This window comes from Abramis brama, assembly GCF_963993115.1.
Source record: "Abramis brama genome assembly, chromosome: 15".
Lineage (NCBI taxonomy): Eukaryota > Metazoa > Chordata > Actinopteri > Cypriniformes > Leuciscidae > Abramis > Abramis brama.
This window is the reverse complement of record NC_139977.1, coordinates 6386900-6406013: the sequence shown is the minus strand read 5'-3', so window position 1 is coordinate 6406013 and position 19114 is coordinate 6386900. Positions and strand designations below refer to the sequence as shown.

The following is a 19114-nucleotide window of genomic DNA, read 5'->3' as shown; positions in this document are numbered from 1 at the left end:
TCATTTATTCACCAAACCAATTTGAGCTGGGGAATTCAGTGGTGCTCATATAAAATGACTTCATAAGATTTTTTTTTTTTTTTGCTTGTCCAATTTTTTTTTAAATTAAATTTTCTTCTAATATTGAGTTTGCAAATCATTGGTATCGACCGGACAACAGCTAGCTTCATGAATCTCTATATTGAATAGAGCAGTTAAAGTGTTTTGACAGGGCAGGTGAGAGCAGCTCTCAAACGCCACTGCTGATGAAGATTAGGGGTCAGCCAAGGTGAAAGTTCCTGCCATCGACTGCGAGCATCAACTTTCCTCAAGTTGATGTGATCATATGGAGATTTTCTTTAAAAATATACATTTTTATTGGGGAATATATATATATAGTCATGCTCATTATTTTAACACAATAAGGGATCATACAAAATGCATTTTCTTTGTTTAGTACTGTCCTGAATAAGATACTGTATATAAAAGATGTTTACATAGAGTCCACAAGACAAAAAAAAAAAATGCTGGATTTATAAAAATGACCCCATTCAAAAGTTTACATACCCCTGATTCTTAAAACTGTGTGCTGTTACCCAGATGATCTATGCTTTTTTTTTCTTTTTTTTTTTTTTTTTTTAAATGTTGTTGTGATGGTTGTTCTTGAATCCGTTGTTTGTTCTAAGCAGTTAAACTGCCCAATGTTCTTCAGAAAAACCCTTCAGGTCCTGCAACTTCTTCAGTTTTCCAGCATTTGTTTTGCATATTTGAACTCTTTCAGTGACTGTATGATATTGAGATCCATCTTTTCACAGTGAAGACAACTGAGGGACTCAAACACAACTATTAAAAAGGTTCAAATATTCACTGATGGAGGAAACACAATGCATTAAGAGCCGGGGGGTGAACACTTTTGAACAGGATGAAGATATCCAAATTAAATGCAATATATCTTGATCTTCAAATTCAAAAAGTTCTCACCCCTCGGCTCTTAATGCATCGTGTTTCATATACAGTATATATATATAGTATTTTACTAATACACTAAATATTCTACACAGCATATGGCTATTTCTAATGACATTACAATAATTAGAAATAATGTAAGTTCAATTATTGGATTTCCTGCACATTAAAATAGACAAAAATGTTCTTTGATTATCCATTACATTTGATGTAGGCCTACTGTGAAATGATATAAGTCAGGAGATACAATATTGACAATACAAAACCAAAAATGACCTATTTATTATTTATTTATAATAAATTACATTTATTATGAAATTTGTTGAACTAAGTTTAAGAACAAACTGTGTACATCTGGTTTTCCACTTTTAAAATTAGAAAAAAACGAAACATTAATGTTATAACATATATAACGCATTTAACATTGTTATTGATTTTTGAACACTTTAAAAAACTACTGTTTTTCGCAATGAATAATAATAATGATTATCAATAACATTTTATTATTAATTCCATTTACGTTTTAAACAAAGTACATTAACATGAAATGAAAATAAATTACAATATATTATTTCATGTCAAATAAATAGGAAAAAATAAAATAATCGTAAACAAATTAAATAAGATAAAATAATTATTATTAATAGTTAATAAAAAATAAAAAATATTTTTTTTAAAAATAAAAAAATAAAATAAAAATCCCTTCGCTGATGACTTAAATTATTGAAATACTGGCTAACATTTTGCATGTGGTAAGTAGGCTATCGTACAGAAGCTTACGCTTTCCCGACTCGCATCTTGTAAGTTGAAAAGAGGAACAGGTGGAGGCGGGAGGGCGGTGTGAGGAGTGTGTGTGCGTGTGTGTGTGTAGCCCGGGAGGCGCTGCCAATGGAAACCGCACACACGAGGAGCGTCGAGCCAGAGCGCCGCGTCGCCTCCATGTCAGGTCCACTCACCTGCAAGGTGCGCACCGAAGATGATGGCCATGAACGGCAAGCAGCACTTCTCCATGCACCCTGCGCTGCACCCGAGCTCCGAGGGCATGCGGCGGGTGTGTCTACCTGCCCCGCAGGTACGTCTCGCGCTAAACTCCTCGTATTGTCTCCATTCTGTCACTTTGAGGTGTTTTGAGTTGCTCCAGCTTCCATCCCTCCCTCCCCAGCCTCTCCTTTCCTTTCCCTCTGACTCCCTCTCTCCCTCACCCACATGCCTATCCAAGCAAAGCTGCTGCTTTCATATTAATTTTTATGACCTGTGCTTTTGAGGAGGGTGCTTGGGAATGTTCTTTAATCCAGAGTTGACACAATTCCCCACTGACTTCCATGTGCGCGCTCTTCCCTGCAGCTCCAGGGCAATATATTCAGCGGCTTTGATGAGAGTCTGCTGGCCCGCGCTGAAGCTCTGGCAGCGGCTGACCTGGTGTCTCACAGTCACGGCAAGAGTCACCCTTTCAAGACGGACGTCACCTATCATACCATGAGCAGCGTGCCCTGCACCTCTTCTTCGTCCACAGTGCCCATATCCCACCCGTCATCCAACCTGCCCTCGCACCACCACCACCACCTCAGCCACCAGACCCTGGAGGGGGATCTGCTTGACCACATTTCCTCGAGTTTATCGGTCAGCGGCATGGGTGCGCCGCCGGAGATGAGCACTCAAGCCCACCAGCACCACCTGCAAATGGGTCACTTACACCAAGCCATGGCCATGGGCCACCCGCACGCCCTGTCGGTCCACAACGGGATGGCGTGCGTCAACGACGTGGAGTCCGATCCCAGAGAGCTGGAGGCGTTCGCGGAGAGGTTCAAGCAGCGGAGGATAAAGCTCGGAGTGACCCAGGCTGATGTGGGCTCTGCACTCGCCAACCTCAAGATACCGGGGGTCGGCTCGCTGAGCCAGAGCACCATCTGCAGGTTCGAATCCCTAACGCTTTCCCACAACAACATGATCGCCCTCAAACCCGTTCTGCAAGCCTGGCTGGAGGAGGCTGAAGCGGCTTACCGGGAGAAAAACGGGAAACCGGACCTTTTTAACGGGAACGAGAGGAAACGAAAGCGAACGTCCATCGCGGCTCCGGAGAAGCGATCGCTCGAGGCGTATTTCGCCATCCAGCCGCGACCGTCGTCGGAGAAAATCGCGGCAATCGCAGAGAAGTTGGATCTAAAGAAGAACGTGGTTCGGGTTTGGTTCTGCAATCAACGGCAAAAACAGAAACGGATGAAATATTCAGCAGTGCACTAATGCTGTTAGAGCAAAGGAGACATTTTAGGAACACCACAGGGATCTAAATTTCTTCTTTTAAGCATTATAAGCCTATAAAGACATTTCATATTGCCTCCAATTGATGTAACCAGTATGCGAATTATTCCATGGAGTCTGCTAGGCTACCTAATAAAAGTTCGACTCCCCCCAAGTCAAAACACAAGGTTTCTGTGTAAAGTATCTGTATTTTTATGTTTCAGTTTAACCTCAACCCGAAAGTTAGTGACAGAAATGTTTCATTCCACCGAAGGCCATTGAATAATTCGCACACTTTGACCTTTTAAACAAACTTGAAATGATATTGATTAATCTGTGATCACAGCTTACATTACAGAGTTCATGTTACTTTGTATTTAGCTATGCGAGCAAGTAAAACTAATGAAAAACATGGAGCACTTAATGTGTAATTATTTTATGAAGCTGATTGTGATTAGCCTACACGTCGTTATGGTTATAAAGCAACATACACTGTGTAACATGGGCATCGTAATGTATTTTTTATTTTTTATTTCAGTAAAACAAAATAAATATGAATTTACCACTGCATTATAAAGCAATACTGTTTAACCATTAAAAGCTTTAATCTGAAATTATCAAACTCTGAATACATTTAGGAGACTCTAACTGAACGGCTACTAAAAAACTTTGTTTCAGTATTATCACACGTGAAATTATATTTTGAAGTGTGTACGTGTGTTTTTGGTATTTAAAGACTTATTTATATTACAATACAATTTGCGCACAAGTTACGATAGTAGGCTATCACATGAAATGCCCATTGAAATTTGTGTATAGCGTTTGTAATATTCGTTTGAATGTCTTGTCAGATGTGACTGCATACATGGTGGAAATCACGTTCTCACAAAATGTCACTAAATATATATTTTATATTTATATTTTTCGATCATTAGTCGAAGTGATCCTAATATGCAAAAACTGATGGTGTAAAGAATGCTGCTATTTGATTTGCATTAATGTAGCCACTGCAATCACTCTCACTTTAAACTCCACTTTACAAAATGTGTGACTTTGAAGAATGTTATTTAATAAATTGTTGATTTTTTTCAAAACATGTGGACTGTTTTTATTAGGCTATTATTTTAATTACACATATATAAAAAACAAAACAAAACAAAACAAAAAAACAGGACAACGTGTCTCGTATCACGTCATAGGAGCAAAAAATAATAACAGCCTACTGTATTTTTTTATATAGGCTATAAATATATGCGCCATTTTCATCTTACATAAACAATATACAACGAAAGCAACTCGCATCAAAATCCTTGTAATATCATTAATTTTTAAGACTTGAGTTGTTTTATTAATAAGCTTCAGTTCAATTGTGATTAAACATTAATGGAATATAGACCAACCACCACCTAATTTAAAGAATATTTACAGAGAGAACAAAAATAAAAATTCAAGCCAACTTTAACTAGGCTATTTTCCTCTCTTTTCTATCTGGTTTTCCAACTTTAAGAATGAGACACCGCTGAATAATACATGTCTGTCACGGCTTTTGTGCAGAGAGGGATTTGAAATTATTAAGTAATGGCGATGCAATATTAATTGTATATTGGTATAAAACAGGCAGAGAGCTGAAGGGAGAGTTGTTAGTCAGGAAACGCTTCTTACAGGCTCAAGGGAAGGAGAAGAGACGCTGTTCAGGTAAGACGATGATCGTTCCAGTTCACTGTCATGTTTCAAGAAGCAATTGTGAAGTTATGTTAGACGATGTCGTTGTAGATTTACATGAATTACTGTAGCCTATACAAAACGATAATAATAATAACAACAAATAGATAGATAGCCTATCATCTTAAGAAAGTTAGGCAGTTATTATTTAAGTGTTGGTATGTTTAAATGAAATTAAAGTAAAAAGGTTGATAAATTTGTTATATAGGCCTAGGCTAACACCTTCCGTTAATCCTTTTGTTTGACTAAATTAAGAGTAGCCTAGTTCATTTTAAATTTTAGAGCCGAACAGTTCTCAAGTAGGCTACTTCAGTTTAATTACTTTTTTTTTTTTTACATTACACAAAATGTAAAATAGTTGTGTATGGGGTTTTATTTTATATAAACGTTTTAGTTATTTTCCTCTTCTTTGAAAAAAAAAAAAAAAAAAAAAAAAACTGTAGGCTAAAGGTTTGAAAATACACAGTAAATACATAACTAATGCTCAAATGTAGCCTCAGTCAGTGCGGGTTATTCTTTTTCTTTTATTTGTAATAAGGTAATTGCATGACAATGTTATGTTGGGCAAATTCGTTTTAGCATGTATTAAATAGGCTTAAGCATAACATTAAGTTCTAAAGCCTATTCAAAATTCGCATTTCATTTAAGTTGTTCTCCAAAGAAGTGTTAAAAGGTTTAAAATACGTATCAACTCTAATAACACTGCAATTTCCTCCCAGCCTAAATTATAATCTTTCCTAATTGCCAAGAACGATCATCAATCCGAATTTAAGTAGTTAAACTAATGGGATTATGAAGGAGGGTTAAATTCATTGGAGAAGGCGGATCATGAATAATTAAGATCGCCAATACTTTTTTATATCATAACCCTCAAACAACGGTGTAAACCAATCTAAGTTGAGCACAGAGCAGGGCATGTGGCCAGTGGTGGGGACTGAATTATTGATGATCTACTGAAAGGTAGAGGCCTATAGGCCAGGAACTCATGTGTCATAAGGAACAACCTATAGAATGTTTCAGAGTAATGTTCAAAGAACTGTTGCTTCAGTTCAGGCTATTTTAGTTTTCATCACCTTTTTCCCAATCAAAAATTCTAAAGGGATGTAATTTGAAACCCATGAAACACTCATAGCCTACTCTTATAATCAACTGAACACAGCTCTTTTTAGTTGTTTCGTATAGGGCAATCCTGAATATAAATCCTCAAGAACTCTAAATGGATTGGAATAACGTTTTAGTAACTCGACAATTCAAGGAAATCGCAGGGGAACTAGCCTATATAGTGGATTGATTTAATTAAATTTCTTATTTCATACAGGGGCTTTTGTTTAGTGAAATTCTGTAAAAAAAAAAAAAAAAAAAAAAAAAAAACACACCAAAAAGTCTAAAAAGGAAATTATCTGACTGACAACAGGCCTACGTAAAGTAACAAAAACAAAAACCTTCGTTTCTAGATCTAAAGAAGCGCGTGCAGGAACCTTTTAATGTTCAAAGCAATAAAGTCAAAAATGGCTATTTAAATAACTAGCCTATACCTTTATTTTTATGATAGCCTAGCTAGCCTACTTGAGAACTTGGGGTTGCTAGACATGCGTGTCTGAGAGAGACAGAGAGAGAAAGTGAATTCATGTTTTTATTTCAGAGCAAAGAAGATCTGACAGAATGAGGGTGGAGGTCTCCTGGAAGATGTGGCGAACCCCCTCTCCCTCTGCGGGACAAGCGGTTGTTCTCGGGCCGACACTCCGACTCCACGTACGAGAACGGCAGAGTTAAGACACCGGCGCTTTAATTATTCATACAACGCCAGCAGCAACATATGAGATGTAGCCAATGCGGAGGCAGACCGCGAACCCGGTGTGCTTTATTAGTCCGTTCCTATCATCATCACGCCAAGCCACCTTAGGCATTTGCCCGCGGTGTCTCCATGCGATAACTCACGGGGTTATCCAAGGGGATACTGTTACCGGGAAACTTGAGGCCGTCCTTCAGAGGTGAATTTTGGGCGCGTCTTCAACGTTGTGTTAGAATCTCTTTGTAGCTCATACTTCAATGTCAAGCTCATATACTCATCAAGGCGATTCGTAACTATTTTACATTTTGGCGAATTGGTGGCTAATTCGTATTAATTGCTTACACCCCACTTACTGGTGTCTCTTCATAGTTGAAAAAAAAAAAATATATATATATATATATATATATATAGCCTATATCGCATGAGTTAAGTCAGCCGAAATCGTCAACTCCTAAAATAGTTAGCCTACTTATGAGATCGGGTTAGAAAGTCACATTACTGGTGTTTGCAATTTTTTATTTATCTATTTTAAATAAAGAGCCCCATTGAATTTAGCTGTTCTTGCGAAACTCGTGTAAGTTTTCTGTCAGCGGTGTATAATCAACACATTTTCTTGAACACTATATTTAGCACATGACAGACAAACTAAAACAAACTAAATATGTAGGCTATAAATCATAGCAATATGGGTTATACCGTATGTAAAAAATGTAAAATAATTACAACTATTTCTATTAAAGTCATGAAAAGTTGCCATGTTATTTTCTTTCTTGTGACATACTCAATGCCTTACTCAATGCTTCCTTCACGTGCTATCGGAATTATCGGAAATACGAGTTAGTTAAAATTGGACTTGGACGCCCTCTCAAGTCGTATTTACCACTCGGGGATAATTTTGATACCCAAGTTCCCGAGATGGACGGGCCATGAACTTTATGGGGGGAGGGGAGAACAATTGCTGCTTTGACTATTTTTTTGAATGTTACCAGCTGGTGGTGGTGGTGTCCCAAAAATACAGCAAGGTTCTTAAACTCTACTTAAAATAAAGAACAAAGAATGTGCACCAGTAGCCTGTGTTTTGCTTTTTTATGTTTTTAAGTAATTTATGGAGCCACTGTAAACTTTACTTGTTATATTACAATGCTATTGTAATTTGTGCAGGCAATTAGCTTCTTTTGTTGTAAATAAACAAGTCTGGAAAGTGTCACTGCTAAATACATACATAAGTATTGTGGTATTCCGCCTTGTTCCTCACTGACACGCTCCCAAGGTCAGGACTCAAAGAAAATCCCAAGTTTCCCACTGATATGCTTTCAACTCGAAAATAAAATGTTCCTGATATGACAGGAACGCAATATATATTGGTGGATCTCATGTGAGTGACAGGTTGTCCCGCCCTTACGCCAATAAAAGCATCATCAGATAAGAGATGTTGTTGCAAGAGGGAAGAAAGTTATTTTGATTAAAGATTACTAGGGCACATTAAAAAAAAAAGAAGAAGAAGAAGAAGAAAAAGAAAGATATTCATGGATAAATAATTTATGATAAATACCGCATTCCATTAAAAAATATAAGAATTGTCCATTTTGATTTCATGTTGACTTTAAAGGTGCTCTGTATCTTTCTCACTCTACTAAAGCATAAAAATACCATAATATGTTAGCAGATATTTAGGTTTAGGTTAGGATATTAAGTTCACATATATACTCGTTTCTCTGAAAAACACTTCTACAGCCAGTTATTTTATTTTGACATGTGCGCTTCCAGGCTGGAATGTTTGTTTTTGTTTTGGTCTGTGTGATACTGCACATTGCCAATTTGCCACTTTTCATTGTCCATTGCGCTCGTTCCTGCGTGTGCTCAAACTGGCAACCCGAGTGAGCGACCGTCCAGTCTGAGGAGCAAGTGTTTGAGCAAGTGAGAAGTGCAAGCATTTGTTTTCAAGTGTTATTACCAGGGTACTAAATAAGATCTACTTCAGTTGAGTGTAATTATGTTTTAAACTATTTAACTCACCAGAGCATATAGGCCTTCAAGCATGAAGGCTATGATTTTGTAATATTTTTGAAGATTTTGTTTGTTTTCAGAAAAAGTTGTGTTGACAAAAAGTTTGAGGAACCGTTTAAAAGTTGTTGTTACTTTATTTTAAGGTGTCATTACAGTGTAATTATATACATTAACAACATGTACTTACTAGGCATAGGGTAGGATTAGGATTTGGTTGAGGGTTAGTTGCATGTAATTATGCATAACTTACTGTTATTACTATGGTAAGTACAATGTAACATTTAACGGACACTGAGTGTAAAATTAAGTGTTTGTTTAAAATATGTATTTTAAGGTAAGGACAGTGAGTGATAAAGTAATAGGCATTGTGAGTGATAATGTCATAATTTTGATAAAATAGAGAAAAACAAATGAAACAGTATTTGTGTGATTACATTCTAGTGATTATCTGATATTAATTTCAAAGTAGAAATGATAATTATTATAAAACTATTAGGCAAAGCTATGGGAAATGCTTTGTCAGATCAAAATTCAGTATACAACTAAATGCATGCAAGAACAAATTTTAATTTGATAAATATAATCAGTGTTGGGGGTAACACATTACAAGTAACGCAAGTTACATAATCCGATTACTTTTTTTCCAAGTAACCAGTAAAGTAACTATTACTTTTTAAAATTTACAACAAAATATCTGAGTTAAAAAAAACTGCAAACCTGTAATAAAATAGCGCATATATATATATATATATATATATATATATATATATATATATACTTTATATATTTAATCTCACTTTATTACTCAATGTCTTTGCTGCTGACCTTTGATGATTGAATTCAACCATACTAATAAGCACAAATGACTTTAGATAAACATCACATTTGTGTTTATTTTTTGTTTTTATTGCATGAATGTGAAACTCACAGACATGAATTTGCATTTCCTTCAGTCTGAGACTTATCCATTTCACTTTTGGTTTGGTGTGTTGTTGAAAAACAAACAAGAAAGCCCAGCCCAGGTGAGAAACTTTCCATAAAAAGTAACTAAGTTATGTAATAAGTTGCTTTTTTTAGGGAGTAATGCATTATTGTAACACATAACTTTTAAAAGTAACTTTCACTAACTCTGAATATAATAGGATCATCCCTATCTTTTTTAACGCTAAATTTATCAATGCAAGTCAAAGGGAGATTTTTAAAACTTCAATCCTAAAATTGTATTATAATTACATGAAAACCAAAATAGAATAGCTAATTCTGAAGTAATCTACAAAACGTTTGAAAAAAGTCCTTGCGTAAGCTGAGAAGGACATGAAATGGACAAAAAGAAAATCCTTTTTGGTTACAATTGTAACATTTATTGCTACATGCAATCCTGAATCACTTAATGTATGGCTGTACTAGTGAGGAGTCAGGGGAATTGCTTTAGCATATACCTGCTATGGGCAAAGACACTCTTTTTTTTAAAACCCAGAGCGAGTCCAGGCTATGTGACACCAGGACTGTAATAGAGTTGACCCTGTGGCTGATAGGCACAGGTATCTGATCATTCGCGCCCCTTTAAGCGTGCTGGATTGTGGGACGTGTGCACACTTGGCTCTTGAATTGCCTTTGAATAATACATGCACCCATGCAGTGTGGTTATATATCACTCCACATGTTCTCTTGAGCTCCTACTATGGGACACTGGTCTACATTTCACTGCCATGAGCACATGTGAAAGCAAGGGGGCGTATGTGCTATAAAACAGCAACACAATGACAATTTGCACTTGAATAGAGCAAGTTGGTGCCACAATGTTAAGGTGTTTGGTTGATTTCCAGGGCATTGCTATACATGGTTGCTAAAGTGTTCTGAAGGAACAAGCTCAACTGGTAGTATAGCACTAGCAACACCCAGGTCATGGGTTCGATTCCCAGGGAACACACATACTGACACAATGTTTGCGCTAAATGAACTATGAATTTAGCTGCATAAAGCAACACTTAAAGGCATATCAGGTGTGATTGTTTTCTATGCAATATCAGTATGTAAACTGTAGATGAAAGGGGGAAAAAAATTAATAGCACCGTTGAAGTGTATCAAAGCTTCTGTGATCCATTTCACATGATATATGCCCTCTGGAACAGACAACACCCTCAAGAAAAAAATACACAAATCCCTTATTAACAGTGAACATATCATGAAATATTTAACAAGCATAAATTATGTATTGAATGAATAAATGAATGAATGATTAATAGCTTCATGCATGATTATTAATCAGTGTTAACTACCCAAAAAGGAATCTTTAGTCTTGTAGAGGGCATGCACAATAAATACAAAGATTGCAGATTATATATATAACACACTGATTCCTTTTAATAATGTTGCTGTTTTGTACACAGAAGAAAAGGTTATACTACATAAAACCTCGAAAGGGTTATTTTAGGCACTTCATACATAGATCCTTTTTTAATTTTAATTAAATTTGATGAAAGCTTGTAAAATACTTAATCACTACAAAAGATTGAAATAACAGTTAAACATGAAAGTATTATGCAATGAATTAAGTCATTTCTCCTTAAGGCCAGTTCGCAGTGCTCCAAACATATATAGAGTCCTGTATAGAAGCTTTTTTAAGAAGCATTATACAAGTTCATTATTTTGTGCACAAGTTAAATAAAATAAAGACGCATAATACATAAATCAAATAGTTTCTTTTGTATTTTAGTATTTATTATATTGTGAGGTCACCTAATCCATTAATGTCAAGACTAAGCACAGACAACAATCTAAACATCAAGATACAATAAAAAAATAAAATAAAATAAAAAACCTCAGTAATGCTCTGTAAATTGATGTTTCAGTGCAAGTAAATAAAAGATCAAATTTTTAAACCACTGAAAGAAATACTGCACAAAATCTGTACTTTACAAATGATAAATACATTTTAGCAAATTTTCCTCAGGTACAAAATGATATAGACTACAGCTACAGTCAATGTAGACAAAATAATATGTTAATAAAGACAAAAAAATAAATAAGATCTTTTATAAATTATTTTTTGCTGAGTTCAGACTGGACACATTTCTTGAGGTTTTTCAAGAAGTCATGCAGGCTGATTTGAACTGGGCCTTTAGCAACAGGTTTGCAGGTGGTCTGAAAGACAGTAAACGTCACAGTTATTCAACTCCGGTAGGATGGATGTATTGAACGGAAAAGACATCATGTTTCAGAGTTCAACTTACCCCATTGTTATACATATGTAAATCCCTCATTAGTGTCTTATCAGTACGGAAATCATCATATTTACTGAGCCCAGAAACCTTCTTCAGTTCTTGCTCAGCCTTGCAGAACACATCCTGCAAAGATATTGAAATCACAGGTAAGACCAGGGCTCAAATCCTTTCAATTCAAATGTTAACATTACAAAAGCAGCAAAAATATTTTAAATGACTCATAACTGTTCCCACATAAGAGACTAGCACCGTCCACAAAAACAATTTTCAAAAAAGCTTATTAGGCTCTAACCATGAAAGAATAGTTGTTAATGCTGTTTCGAGTCAATGAAAATGTATCTCACCTCATGGCACGTGCCATCCTCTGCCAGCACTTCCAGGAAGATTTCTTTCCCCTAAAAATAACAGGTAAAATGAATATTGCAATCATGCTCTGCTCAGTATCTAAAAGTATAGACAGTTTTGGCTTACTATAGTTACTATACTAAAGTTAAATCTTACCTTGGGCTCCACTGGGAGATTTTTCATTGCGGTGTCCAGCTTATGAACAAGCTCTTTCAATAAAGTCTTTTCTACAGGAGCACCAGAGACGAATACAGCGAAAGCGAGCAGTAGAATAGTCTTCATCATTTTGTCTGTCTGCTTGGATTTCTCGAGACTTTGGTTGTTTGAAGGCCTGAGGTACCTGATTCCCTCTCTTCTGTACGCTGTGTATATATATACTCTCAAAAAGGCAAGACTTGGCTATCTAGCTTTTTTTTTTTTTTTTGCATCGTAAGCGAAGCGATGTTTATTGGCTGATTATGGCGCGCTCACTGAATATCTTGATTGAGATGTGGTTGATAATGTTTGTCATATTGTCCTGATTTCCTGGAACTGACACTGACTAACTTTCAAGATCATCATGATTTTGAGGTTCTGAAGGCCACACTTTTTTTCAGGTTTGCTTGTGCAAATAAGTTTCATTATTGCAAAATCAATTGATCAATACTGATAGCTTTTGCTGCAAATCTGCATGTGTTTGTACTTGCAATTAGTCATACAAATAACAGCATCAAAGGTCCAATGAATAAAAACTTCTAAAATCTAATTTTAACATGTTGGTTGGCAGAACTCAACAGACAATTTTAAAACATTATATAAGATGAAAAAAAAAAGAATACTCAAGTTGCATTTAAAATGTATAATCAAACCAAATAACATCTGAAAACAAACTTTCTCAAAACTATTAAGTTAATTACCTTAAACAAATAACTTTTTAGTGAATGTATGAAGTCATTTCCCCTCATGTCCTACCTACATATAAAACAGTTAAATAAAACAGGCGCTGATAAAGACAGAAACAGAACCAAAAATACTATATATTAGGCACAACTAAATATACATTTATAATAGTTCATGTGAATACTTTTTTACGTTCATATAAATGAAAAGTTGTAATAATACACTGAAAAAAATTTGGAGTAGGATTTACTTGAAAAAAGCTAGGCAACTTTTTTCACTCAGAAAATGCTAGTAAATTTACAAAGATTTGCCAAGTAAAAACCTAAACATATTCATCAGTAGCTTTAATTAGAAATCTTTAAGTTAAATTTACTTGGAATATGGAATTAGGTAAACTTTACTTAACCTAGTTAAGTGAAAGTAACACAGAAAATAAGTAATTTTAACTTGGCTAGTAAAAGGTTGATTAATATCGATTTAGTTGAAATTTCCTTTGCATTACATTTCACTCAAACAATAATATTGAATTATACCAGTCATTTATAGTATGTGCTTTACTTAGATTATCTAAGTAATTTATACTACAGCATGTCAGATGTTAAGCATCATGTGAATGCAAAGACCTCAATACTTGGTAGACAATACACAATGACGGTAACATTTGATGGATCGTTTTTGTGTTTGAATGTGTCATTTTGAGCAGAAAATTTACTCGAAATGTCACAAAATGGCAAGTTACTAATCCTGACAACAAAAGCAATGATAAAACAGTGTAAATACAGCTGGAAACCAGTGAAAAATTAATCTCATTAATTATTCAAGGTCCAGTGCATGATGGGAACCCCAGTATCAGAAAAGCTGAGTAATTTTTACTTAATTTTATTGAGTTGATATTTACGCTTTCATTTCTACTCGCTTGAATTAAGTACTGATATGGAATTTACTTCGTTTTTTTAATTCTTGCCTGAACTAACTTTTTCATGTAAATTACATTGTTTTTTTCAGTAGTATTTACTTCACCAAAAAATTATTTTTTACAGTGTATTTTAATGTTCTGTAATTGTTATTAAATGATAAATAAAAACATTCAGTTAATTTGCAATTTAGTTTATTTGCAATTTAGTCAGGGTTGAGTCTGTCAGTACCTGGATGGGAGACTCAGGAAAACTAGGTTGAGGCCAGTAGGGGGCGCTGCTCACCCTGTGGTCTGTGTGTGTCCTAACGCCCCAGTATAGTGATGGGGACACTATACTGTCAAAAAAAGCACGTCCTTCAGATGAGACGTTAAACCAAGGTCCTGAGTCTCTGTGGTCATTAAAAATCCCATGGCACTTCTCGTAAAGAGTAGAGGTGTAACCCTGGTGTCCTGGCCAAAATCCCTCCATTGGCCTTTATCAATCATGGCCTCCTAATAATCCCCATCCACTGAACTGGCTCGATCACTCCCTCTCCTCCCCACCTATAGCTGGTGTGAGGTGAGCGCACTGGCGCCATCACATCATCCGAGTGGATGCTGCACACTGGTGGTGATTGAGGAGAGACTCCTGATATGATTGTAAAGCACTTACATAGTAAAGTGCAATATAAATGCCAGTATTGGTATCAGTGATACTGATCTTAATTAGTAAAAAGATTCCATTAAACAAACATTGAAAATGTCAAATATTTAACATACAGTCTACAATTATGTTGTTTCCACATTTATTTATCATATTGATTTAATGTGAAAATATATTGATGATTACAAATGTTAATGTTAGGCGCAATTACTCTGATTAATTACAGAATCCTTAACTACTTTTTTTTTTTTTAAATCAATCGACAGCGCTAATCCAAATATTTTTGATGCCACAATTACAGATCATGACGTGAGGTCACAAATAATTAGATCATGATCTAGATCAGAAATTAGAACAAGGAAATATTTTTTTAATCTTTCAGAAGAAGGCAACTAAATGTACAAACTAATATTAGTAAAGTTGAATCACATTGTGCCTTTCATGTGTGAATTTTACACAAAACCATTCTTATGTAAATTGTTGCATTCAATTTAACTCGACAATTAATGCATGTATGGTTATGTGGACAATTTACTGCTCGGCGCTTAGATTTGGCCCAGATTTGGTACATAGAGACTGATATGCGTTATGTTTAGATCATGCTAATCAACTGTCTAATAAATTGAACTTTGATTCTGTCACCTCTGAATATAGACTAACAGTCTTTCTTCTCTCATCTGATCTGAGGCATCAGTGCAGGTAGGAGTTGAGTGTGTTGATACTGCACTTTGTGATTTCTGAGCACTGGTCCTGGTTCTTCCTGATCCTGTAGAAATGCTCCACATAGTTGGATCGTCCCAGGAGCTCGACAAAATCCTCGTCGTGAGTGATAACAAGCAGCTGGAAGTTGCGTTGATGAGAACGACTCTTGATTATCCTGCAAAGAAACCAATGGTACATCTTTTAGTTAGTGAAAGTGTCAAATGGCAAATAGAAGTTCTTGTTTTGTCATTTTGCTCTTGCTGTAAATAAATTGTGTTTTCTGTTTAAAGACTGGCTGTATTTACGAAAAAAAAAAGAAAAAAAAAGACTCACTCCACCAGTGCATGTGCCAAGGACTCTATATTCTCTCTGTCTAAATTGGTGGTGGGCTCATCCAGCGCCAGAATCCCACAGTTCAGACAGAACGTCTCAGCCAGAGCCAATCGTATTATGAGGGAGGCGAGAACCTACAGACAAACATGCAGTAAACATTTAAATGGGAACCTTGGGTGATTCTAAGAGAGATTTTTTTTTTACTGGAGTGATAGAGAAACAAGATATACGTAGCTGCTTTTTGACCTTTTGTCCAGCACTGCAACGTCCCCGCATGTCCAAAGCCGTGTCTCCTTTGACCATTACCACTCTATAGTTGTAAGTCCTTCTTTTCAGGCCGGCAGAGGCGTTCTCATCCACATCAGAGCGAATCTCTACGTACTCAATGTCTGTGGGAGATCAGGAGACATACTCATGGTAAAAGGTCACTATATACTGTATATATAAGTATCAAACAATCAAACAAAGATTTGACACCTTATCAAGCAGGACAAAAGATTCATGAAAACAAATCCATAATTGCAGACAAACATTTGTGTGTAAAGGCAGACCTTGTCCCCTGTATGTGCTCCGCCATAAATCTCTGATGATTTTATTAATCTCCTCCATCTTCATGCTGTGAAACTTCATTATTGTTCTGTAATAAAAAATAGCTTCATGAATATTCATATATACTAGGGATGCACAATACATCTGTACCATATCTTTTTTTTTATTATTGGTATCCTTCGATATTGGTTATTTAATTGTGCATGCTAGCTTTGCTGCAGTATTCTGTGTTACAGGTGTTACTCAGTGTTACACAGTGTTCGACCGTACACTGATTACGTTACTTGGCCACCAAGGCACCTCACTCTCTGTCGTTTTGCATTTTTATTTAAATAAAAAACATTTATTTCAGTTGGACAACAGATGCTACAATTGTAAACTGAAAGCATCTTCTCTGTTCCATACAGCACAAACTGCAGAGTGGCAGGAGTCAGATTTCAGTGATCACATGACAAGAGTAAGGAGAGATGATTGACAGAACGATGGTGGAGTTGACATTGTAGTCTCCCTGAGAAAAAATTTGATTCATTCATTGCTATAGGAGAGGAAGAATTTTCTAAACTCGTTAAATCATCTAAATCGACAACATGAATGTTAGACCCTATATCGACTAATCTATTGAAAGAGATGCTTCCAGAGGTCATAGACCCTCTTCTTAATATCATTAATTCATCTTTGTCATTAGGATACATACCAAAAACTTTTAAGCTGGCTATGATTAAACCCCTTGTTGAAAAAACGCAACTTTATCCAACAGAATTAGTCAATTACAGGCCGATCACGAATCTACCTTTTCTGTCAAAGATACTAGAAAAGGCAGTATCCTCACAACTATGTTCCTTTTTAGAAAGAAATGATATCTGAGAGGATTTTCAGTCAGGATTTAGATCGTACCATAGTACTGAGTCACAAATGATTTGCTCTTATCATCCGATCGTGGTTGTATCTCTCTATTAGTGTTACTCGATCTTAGTGCTGCATTTGATACCATTGATCACAACATTCTTTTAAATAGACTCAAAAATTATGTTGGCATTAGTGGAATTGCATTAGCATGGTTTAAATCATAGTTATCTGACCGTTATCAGTTTGTAGCAGTAAATGAAGAGATTGTCTCATCGATCACAAGTTCAGTATGGCGTACCACAAGGCTCAGTACTAGGACCGTTGTTGTTCACTCTGTACATGCTACCCTTAGGAGATATCATTAGGAAGCATGGCATTAGTTTTCACTGTTATGCTGATGATACTCAGCTCTATATTTCTTCACGCCCTGACTAAACTTACCAATTCACAAAATTAACGGAATGCATAGCTGATATAAAAAAACTGGATGACTAGTAATTTCCTACAACTTAATTCAAAAAAAAAAAAAGAGATTCTAATTATTGGACAAAAAATGTCCTCAAGTAATAACCTAGAATACTGTCTAACACTTGATGGATGCTCTGTCAAGTCTTTGTCGTCGGTTAGGAACCTGGGTGTGCTCTTTGATACCAATCTTTCATTTGAAAGTCACATGTCTAGTATCTGTAAAACGGCATTTTTCCATCTTAAAAATATATCTAAATTACGTCATATGGTCTCAATGACAAATGCGGAACAGTTAGTTCATGCGTTCATGACCTTAAGGCTAGATTATTGTAATGCTCTTATGGGTGGTTGCCCTGCACACTTTTAATAAACAAATTACAGCTGGTCCAAAACGCAGCAGCTCGAGTTCTTACCAGAACCAGGAAGTATGACCATATTAGCCCGGTTCTGTCAACACTGCATTGGCTCCCTATTAAAAATGGCATAAATTTTTAAATATTGCTGATTACTTATAAAGCACTAAGTGGTTTAGCTCACAGTACTTGAGCGAGCTCTTAACGCATCGACTGCTGGCGGTAGATCCTTTTCATATTTAGCAGCAAAACTTTGGAACAGTCTTCCTAACATTGTCCGGGAAGCAGACACACTCTGTCAGTTCAAATCTAGACTAAAAACACATCTCTTTAAAAACACACCTTGTCACGGTTCATGGATTCATTGACTCGCCCTCGCTATGTGTGTGCGCGTTGTATGAATGGGCGCGGCTCGTTATCCCCGCTGATGAGCTGATCAGCGCCAGCTGTTTTGAATGAGAATGTCCTATATATTGTTTGTCACCTCGTCTTGTCTTTGTCAGATGGTTGTGGAGGTTCTCCGGACATTGCAGCTCACCGTCATTTTCTCCTCACTCCAGTTCCTGGTTTCCGTGCTGTGGATTTCTGCCCTGTTCTGAGGATCGTTTACTGGTCTCCCGTTTCGCCGTCTGCCCACTGAGTCCCTGCGTTGCCGAGCCTGGATTCTTCTGCCTGCCTCGCATTGAACCTGCACTACCTCTATTACTTTTGTGTTAATAAACACCAGTAGCCTATTCACTTGCTATTGAATCCTTGACTGTTCCTTTCGAGCCATGACACACCTAGCATACACATAACACATTACAGACTTCTATAATTCAATGTTAGGCTGCATAGATTAGGTCAGCCGGAACCGGGAACACTTCCCATAAATCCTGATGTACTTGTTAGGTCATTAGAAGGATGGCGCCTACGCTAATATTTGTCTCTTTGTTTACCCCGAGGTTTACCACAGTCCCCCGGATCCAGGCCATATCCGGATCTGATGAAGGACCTGCGCCTGGACACGACGACAACGTAGTCCTGAAGTCTCAACTAGTCTCTCCTTTGTGAAGGCCTCCTTTCCTTCCCTTTACCTCTGTACAGATAAAACGTTGTCAGGATAATTCCGGTTCACGTGGCTACACGGAAGCGATAAAAAATTCTATATTA

At 36.4% G+C, this 19114-nt stretch overlaps 3 protein-coding genes across 6 annotated transcripts in view; 1 reads left to right on the top strand and 2 right to left on the bottom strand.

Moving 5' to 3' along the window:
* The first annotated feature begins 1850 nt into the window (after positions 1-1850).
* pou4f3 (POU class 4 homeobox 3) lies at positions 1851-4273 on the top strand. Its single transcript, XM_084137910.1, has 2 exons — positions 1851-2017; positions 2290-4273. Exons 1-2 carry the CDS (start codon positions 1922-1924, stop codon positions 3184-3186), a joined length of 993 nt encoding a protein of 330 aa, XP_083994036.1. The 5' UTR covers positions 1851-1921; the 3' UTR covers positions 3187-4273.
* Positions 4274-11047: 6774 nt separating this feature from the next.
* il13 (interleukin 13) lies at positions 11048-12691 on the bottom strand. Its single transcript, XM_084137914.1, has 4 exons — positions 12430-12691; positions 12273-12323; positions 11938-12051; positions 11048-11848 (listed from the first exon to the last, which is right to left on the bottom strand). The coding sequence occupies exons 1-4, from the start codon at positions 12556-12558 to the stop codon at positions 11747-11749; spliced, it is 396 nt and encodes a 131-aa protein (XP_083994040.1). The 5' UTR covers positions 12559-12691; the 3' UTR covers positions 11048-11746.
* A 2156-nt stretch (positions 12692-14847) lies between these two features.
* The window catches only part of LOC311097901 (DNA repair protein RAD50-like), a 67773-nt gene continuing 63506 nt past the window's right edge, over positions 14848-19114 (bottom strand). For 2 of the 4 annotated variants that reach the window (XM_084137878.1, XM_084137875.1), the window contains 4 exons: positions 16298-16383; positions 15993-16135; positions 15747-15880; positions 14848-15588 (listed from right to left, as the gene is read on the bottom strand). In XM_084137878.1, coding sequence (XP_083994004.1) covers positions 15402-15588; positions 15747-15880; positions 15993-16135; positions 16298-16383 — 550 coding nt within the window. In that variant the 3' untranslated portion in view covers positions 14848-15401. The remainder of the gene's footprint in view (positions 15589-15746; positions 15881-15992; positions 16136-16297; positions 16384-19114) is intronic. The other 2 variants (XM_084137876.1, XM_084137877.1) reach the window with 2 other exon arrangements.

What these genes read in the sequence shown, in the direction of transcription:
- il13 (XM_084137914.1), bottom strand. Translation starts at nt 12,558, where the DNA reads ATGATGAAGACTATTCTACTGCTCGCTTTCGCTGTATTCGTCTCTGGT. An exon ending in AGGATGGCACGTGCCATGAG is followed by an intron (nt 12,052 to 12,272) that starts GTGAGATACATT and finishes ATATCTTTGCAG; the next exon opens with GATGTGTTCTGCAAGGCTGA. An exon ending in TACATATGTATAACAATGGG is followed by an intron (nt 11,849 to 11,937) that starts GTAAGTTGAACT and finishes ACTGTCTTTCAG; the next exon opens with ACCACCTGCAAACCTGTTGC.
- pou4f3 (XM_084137910.1), top strand. Translation starts at nt 1,922, where the DNA reads ATGATGGCCATGAACGGCAAGCAGCACTTCTCCATGCACCCTGCGCTG. An exon ending in TGTGTCTACCTGCCCCGCAG is followed by an intron (nt 2,018 to 2,289) that starts GTACGTCTCGCG and finishes TCTTCCCTGCAG; the next exon opens with CTCCAGGGCAATATATTCAG.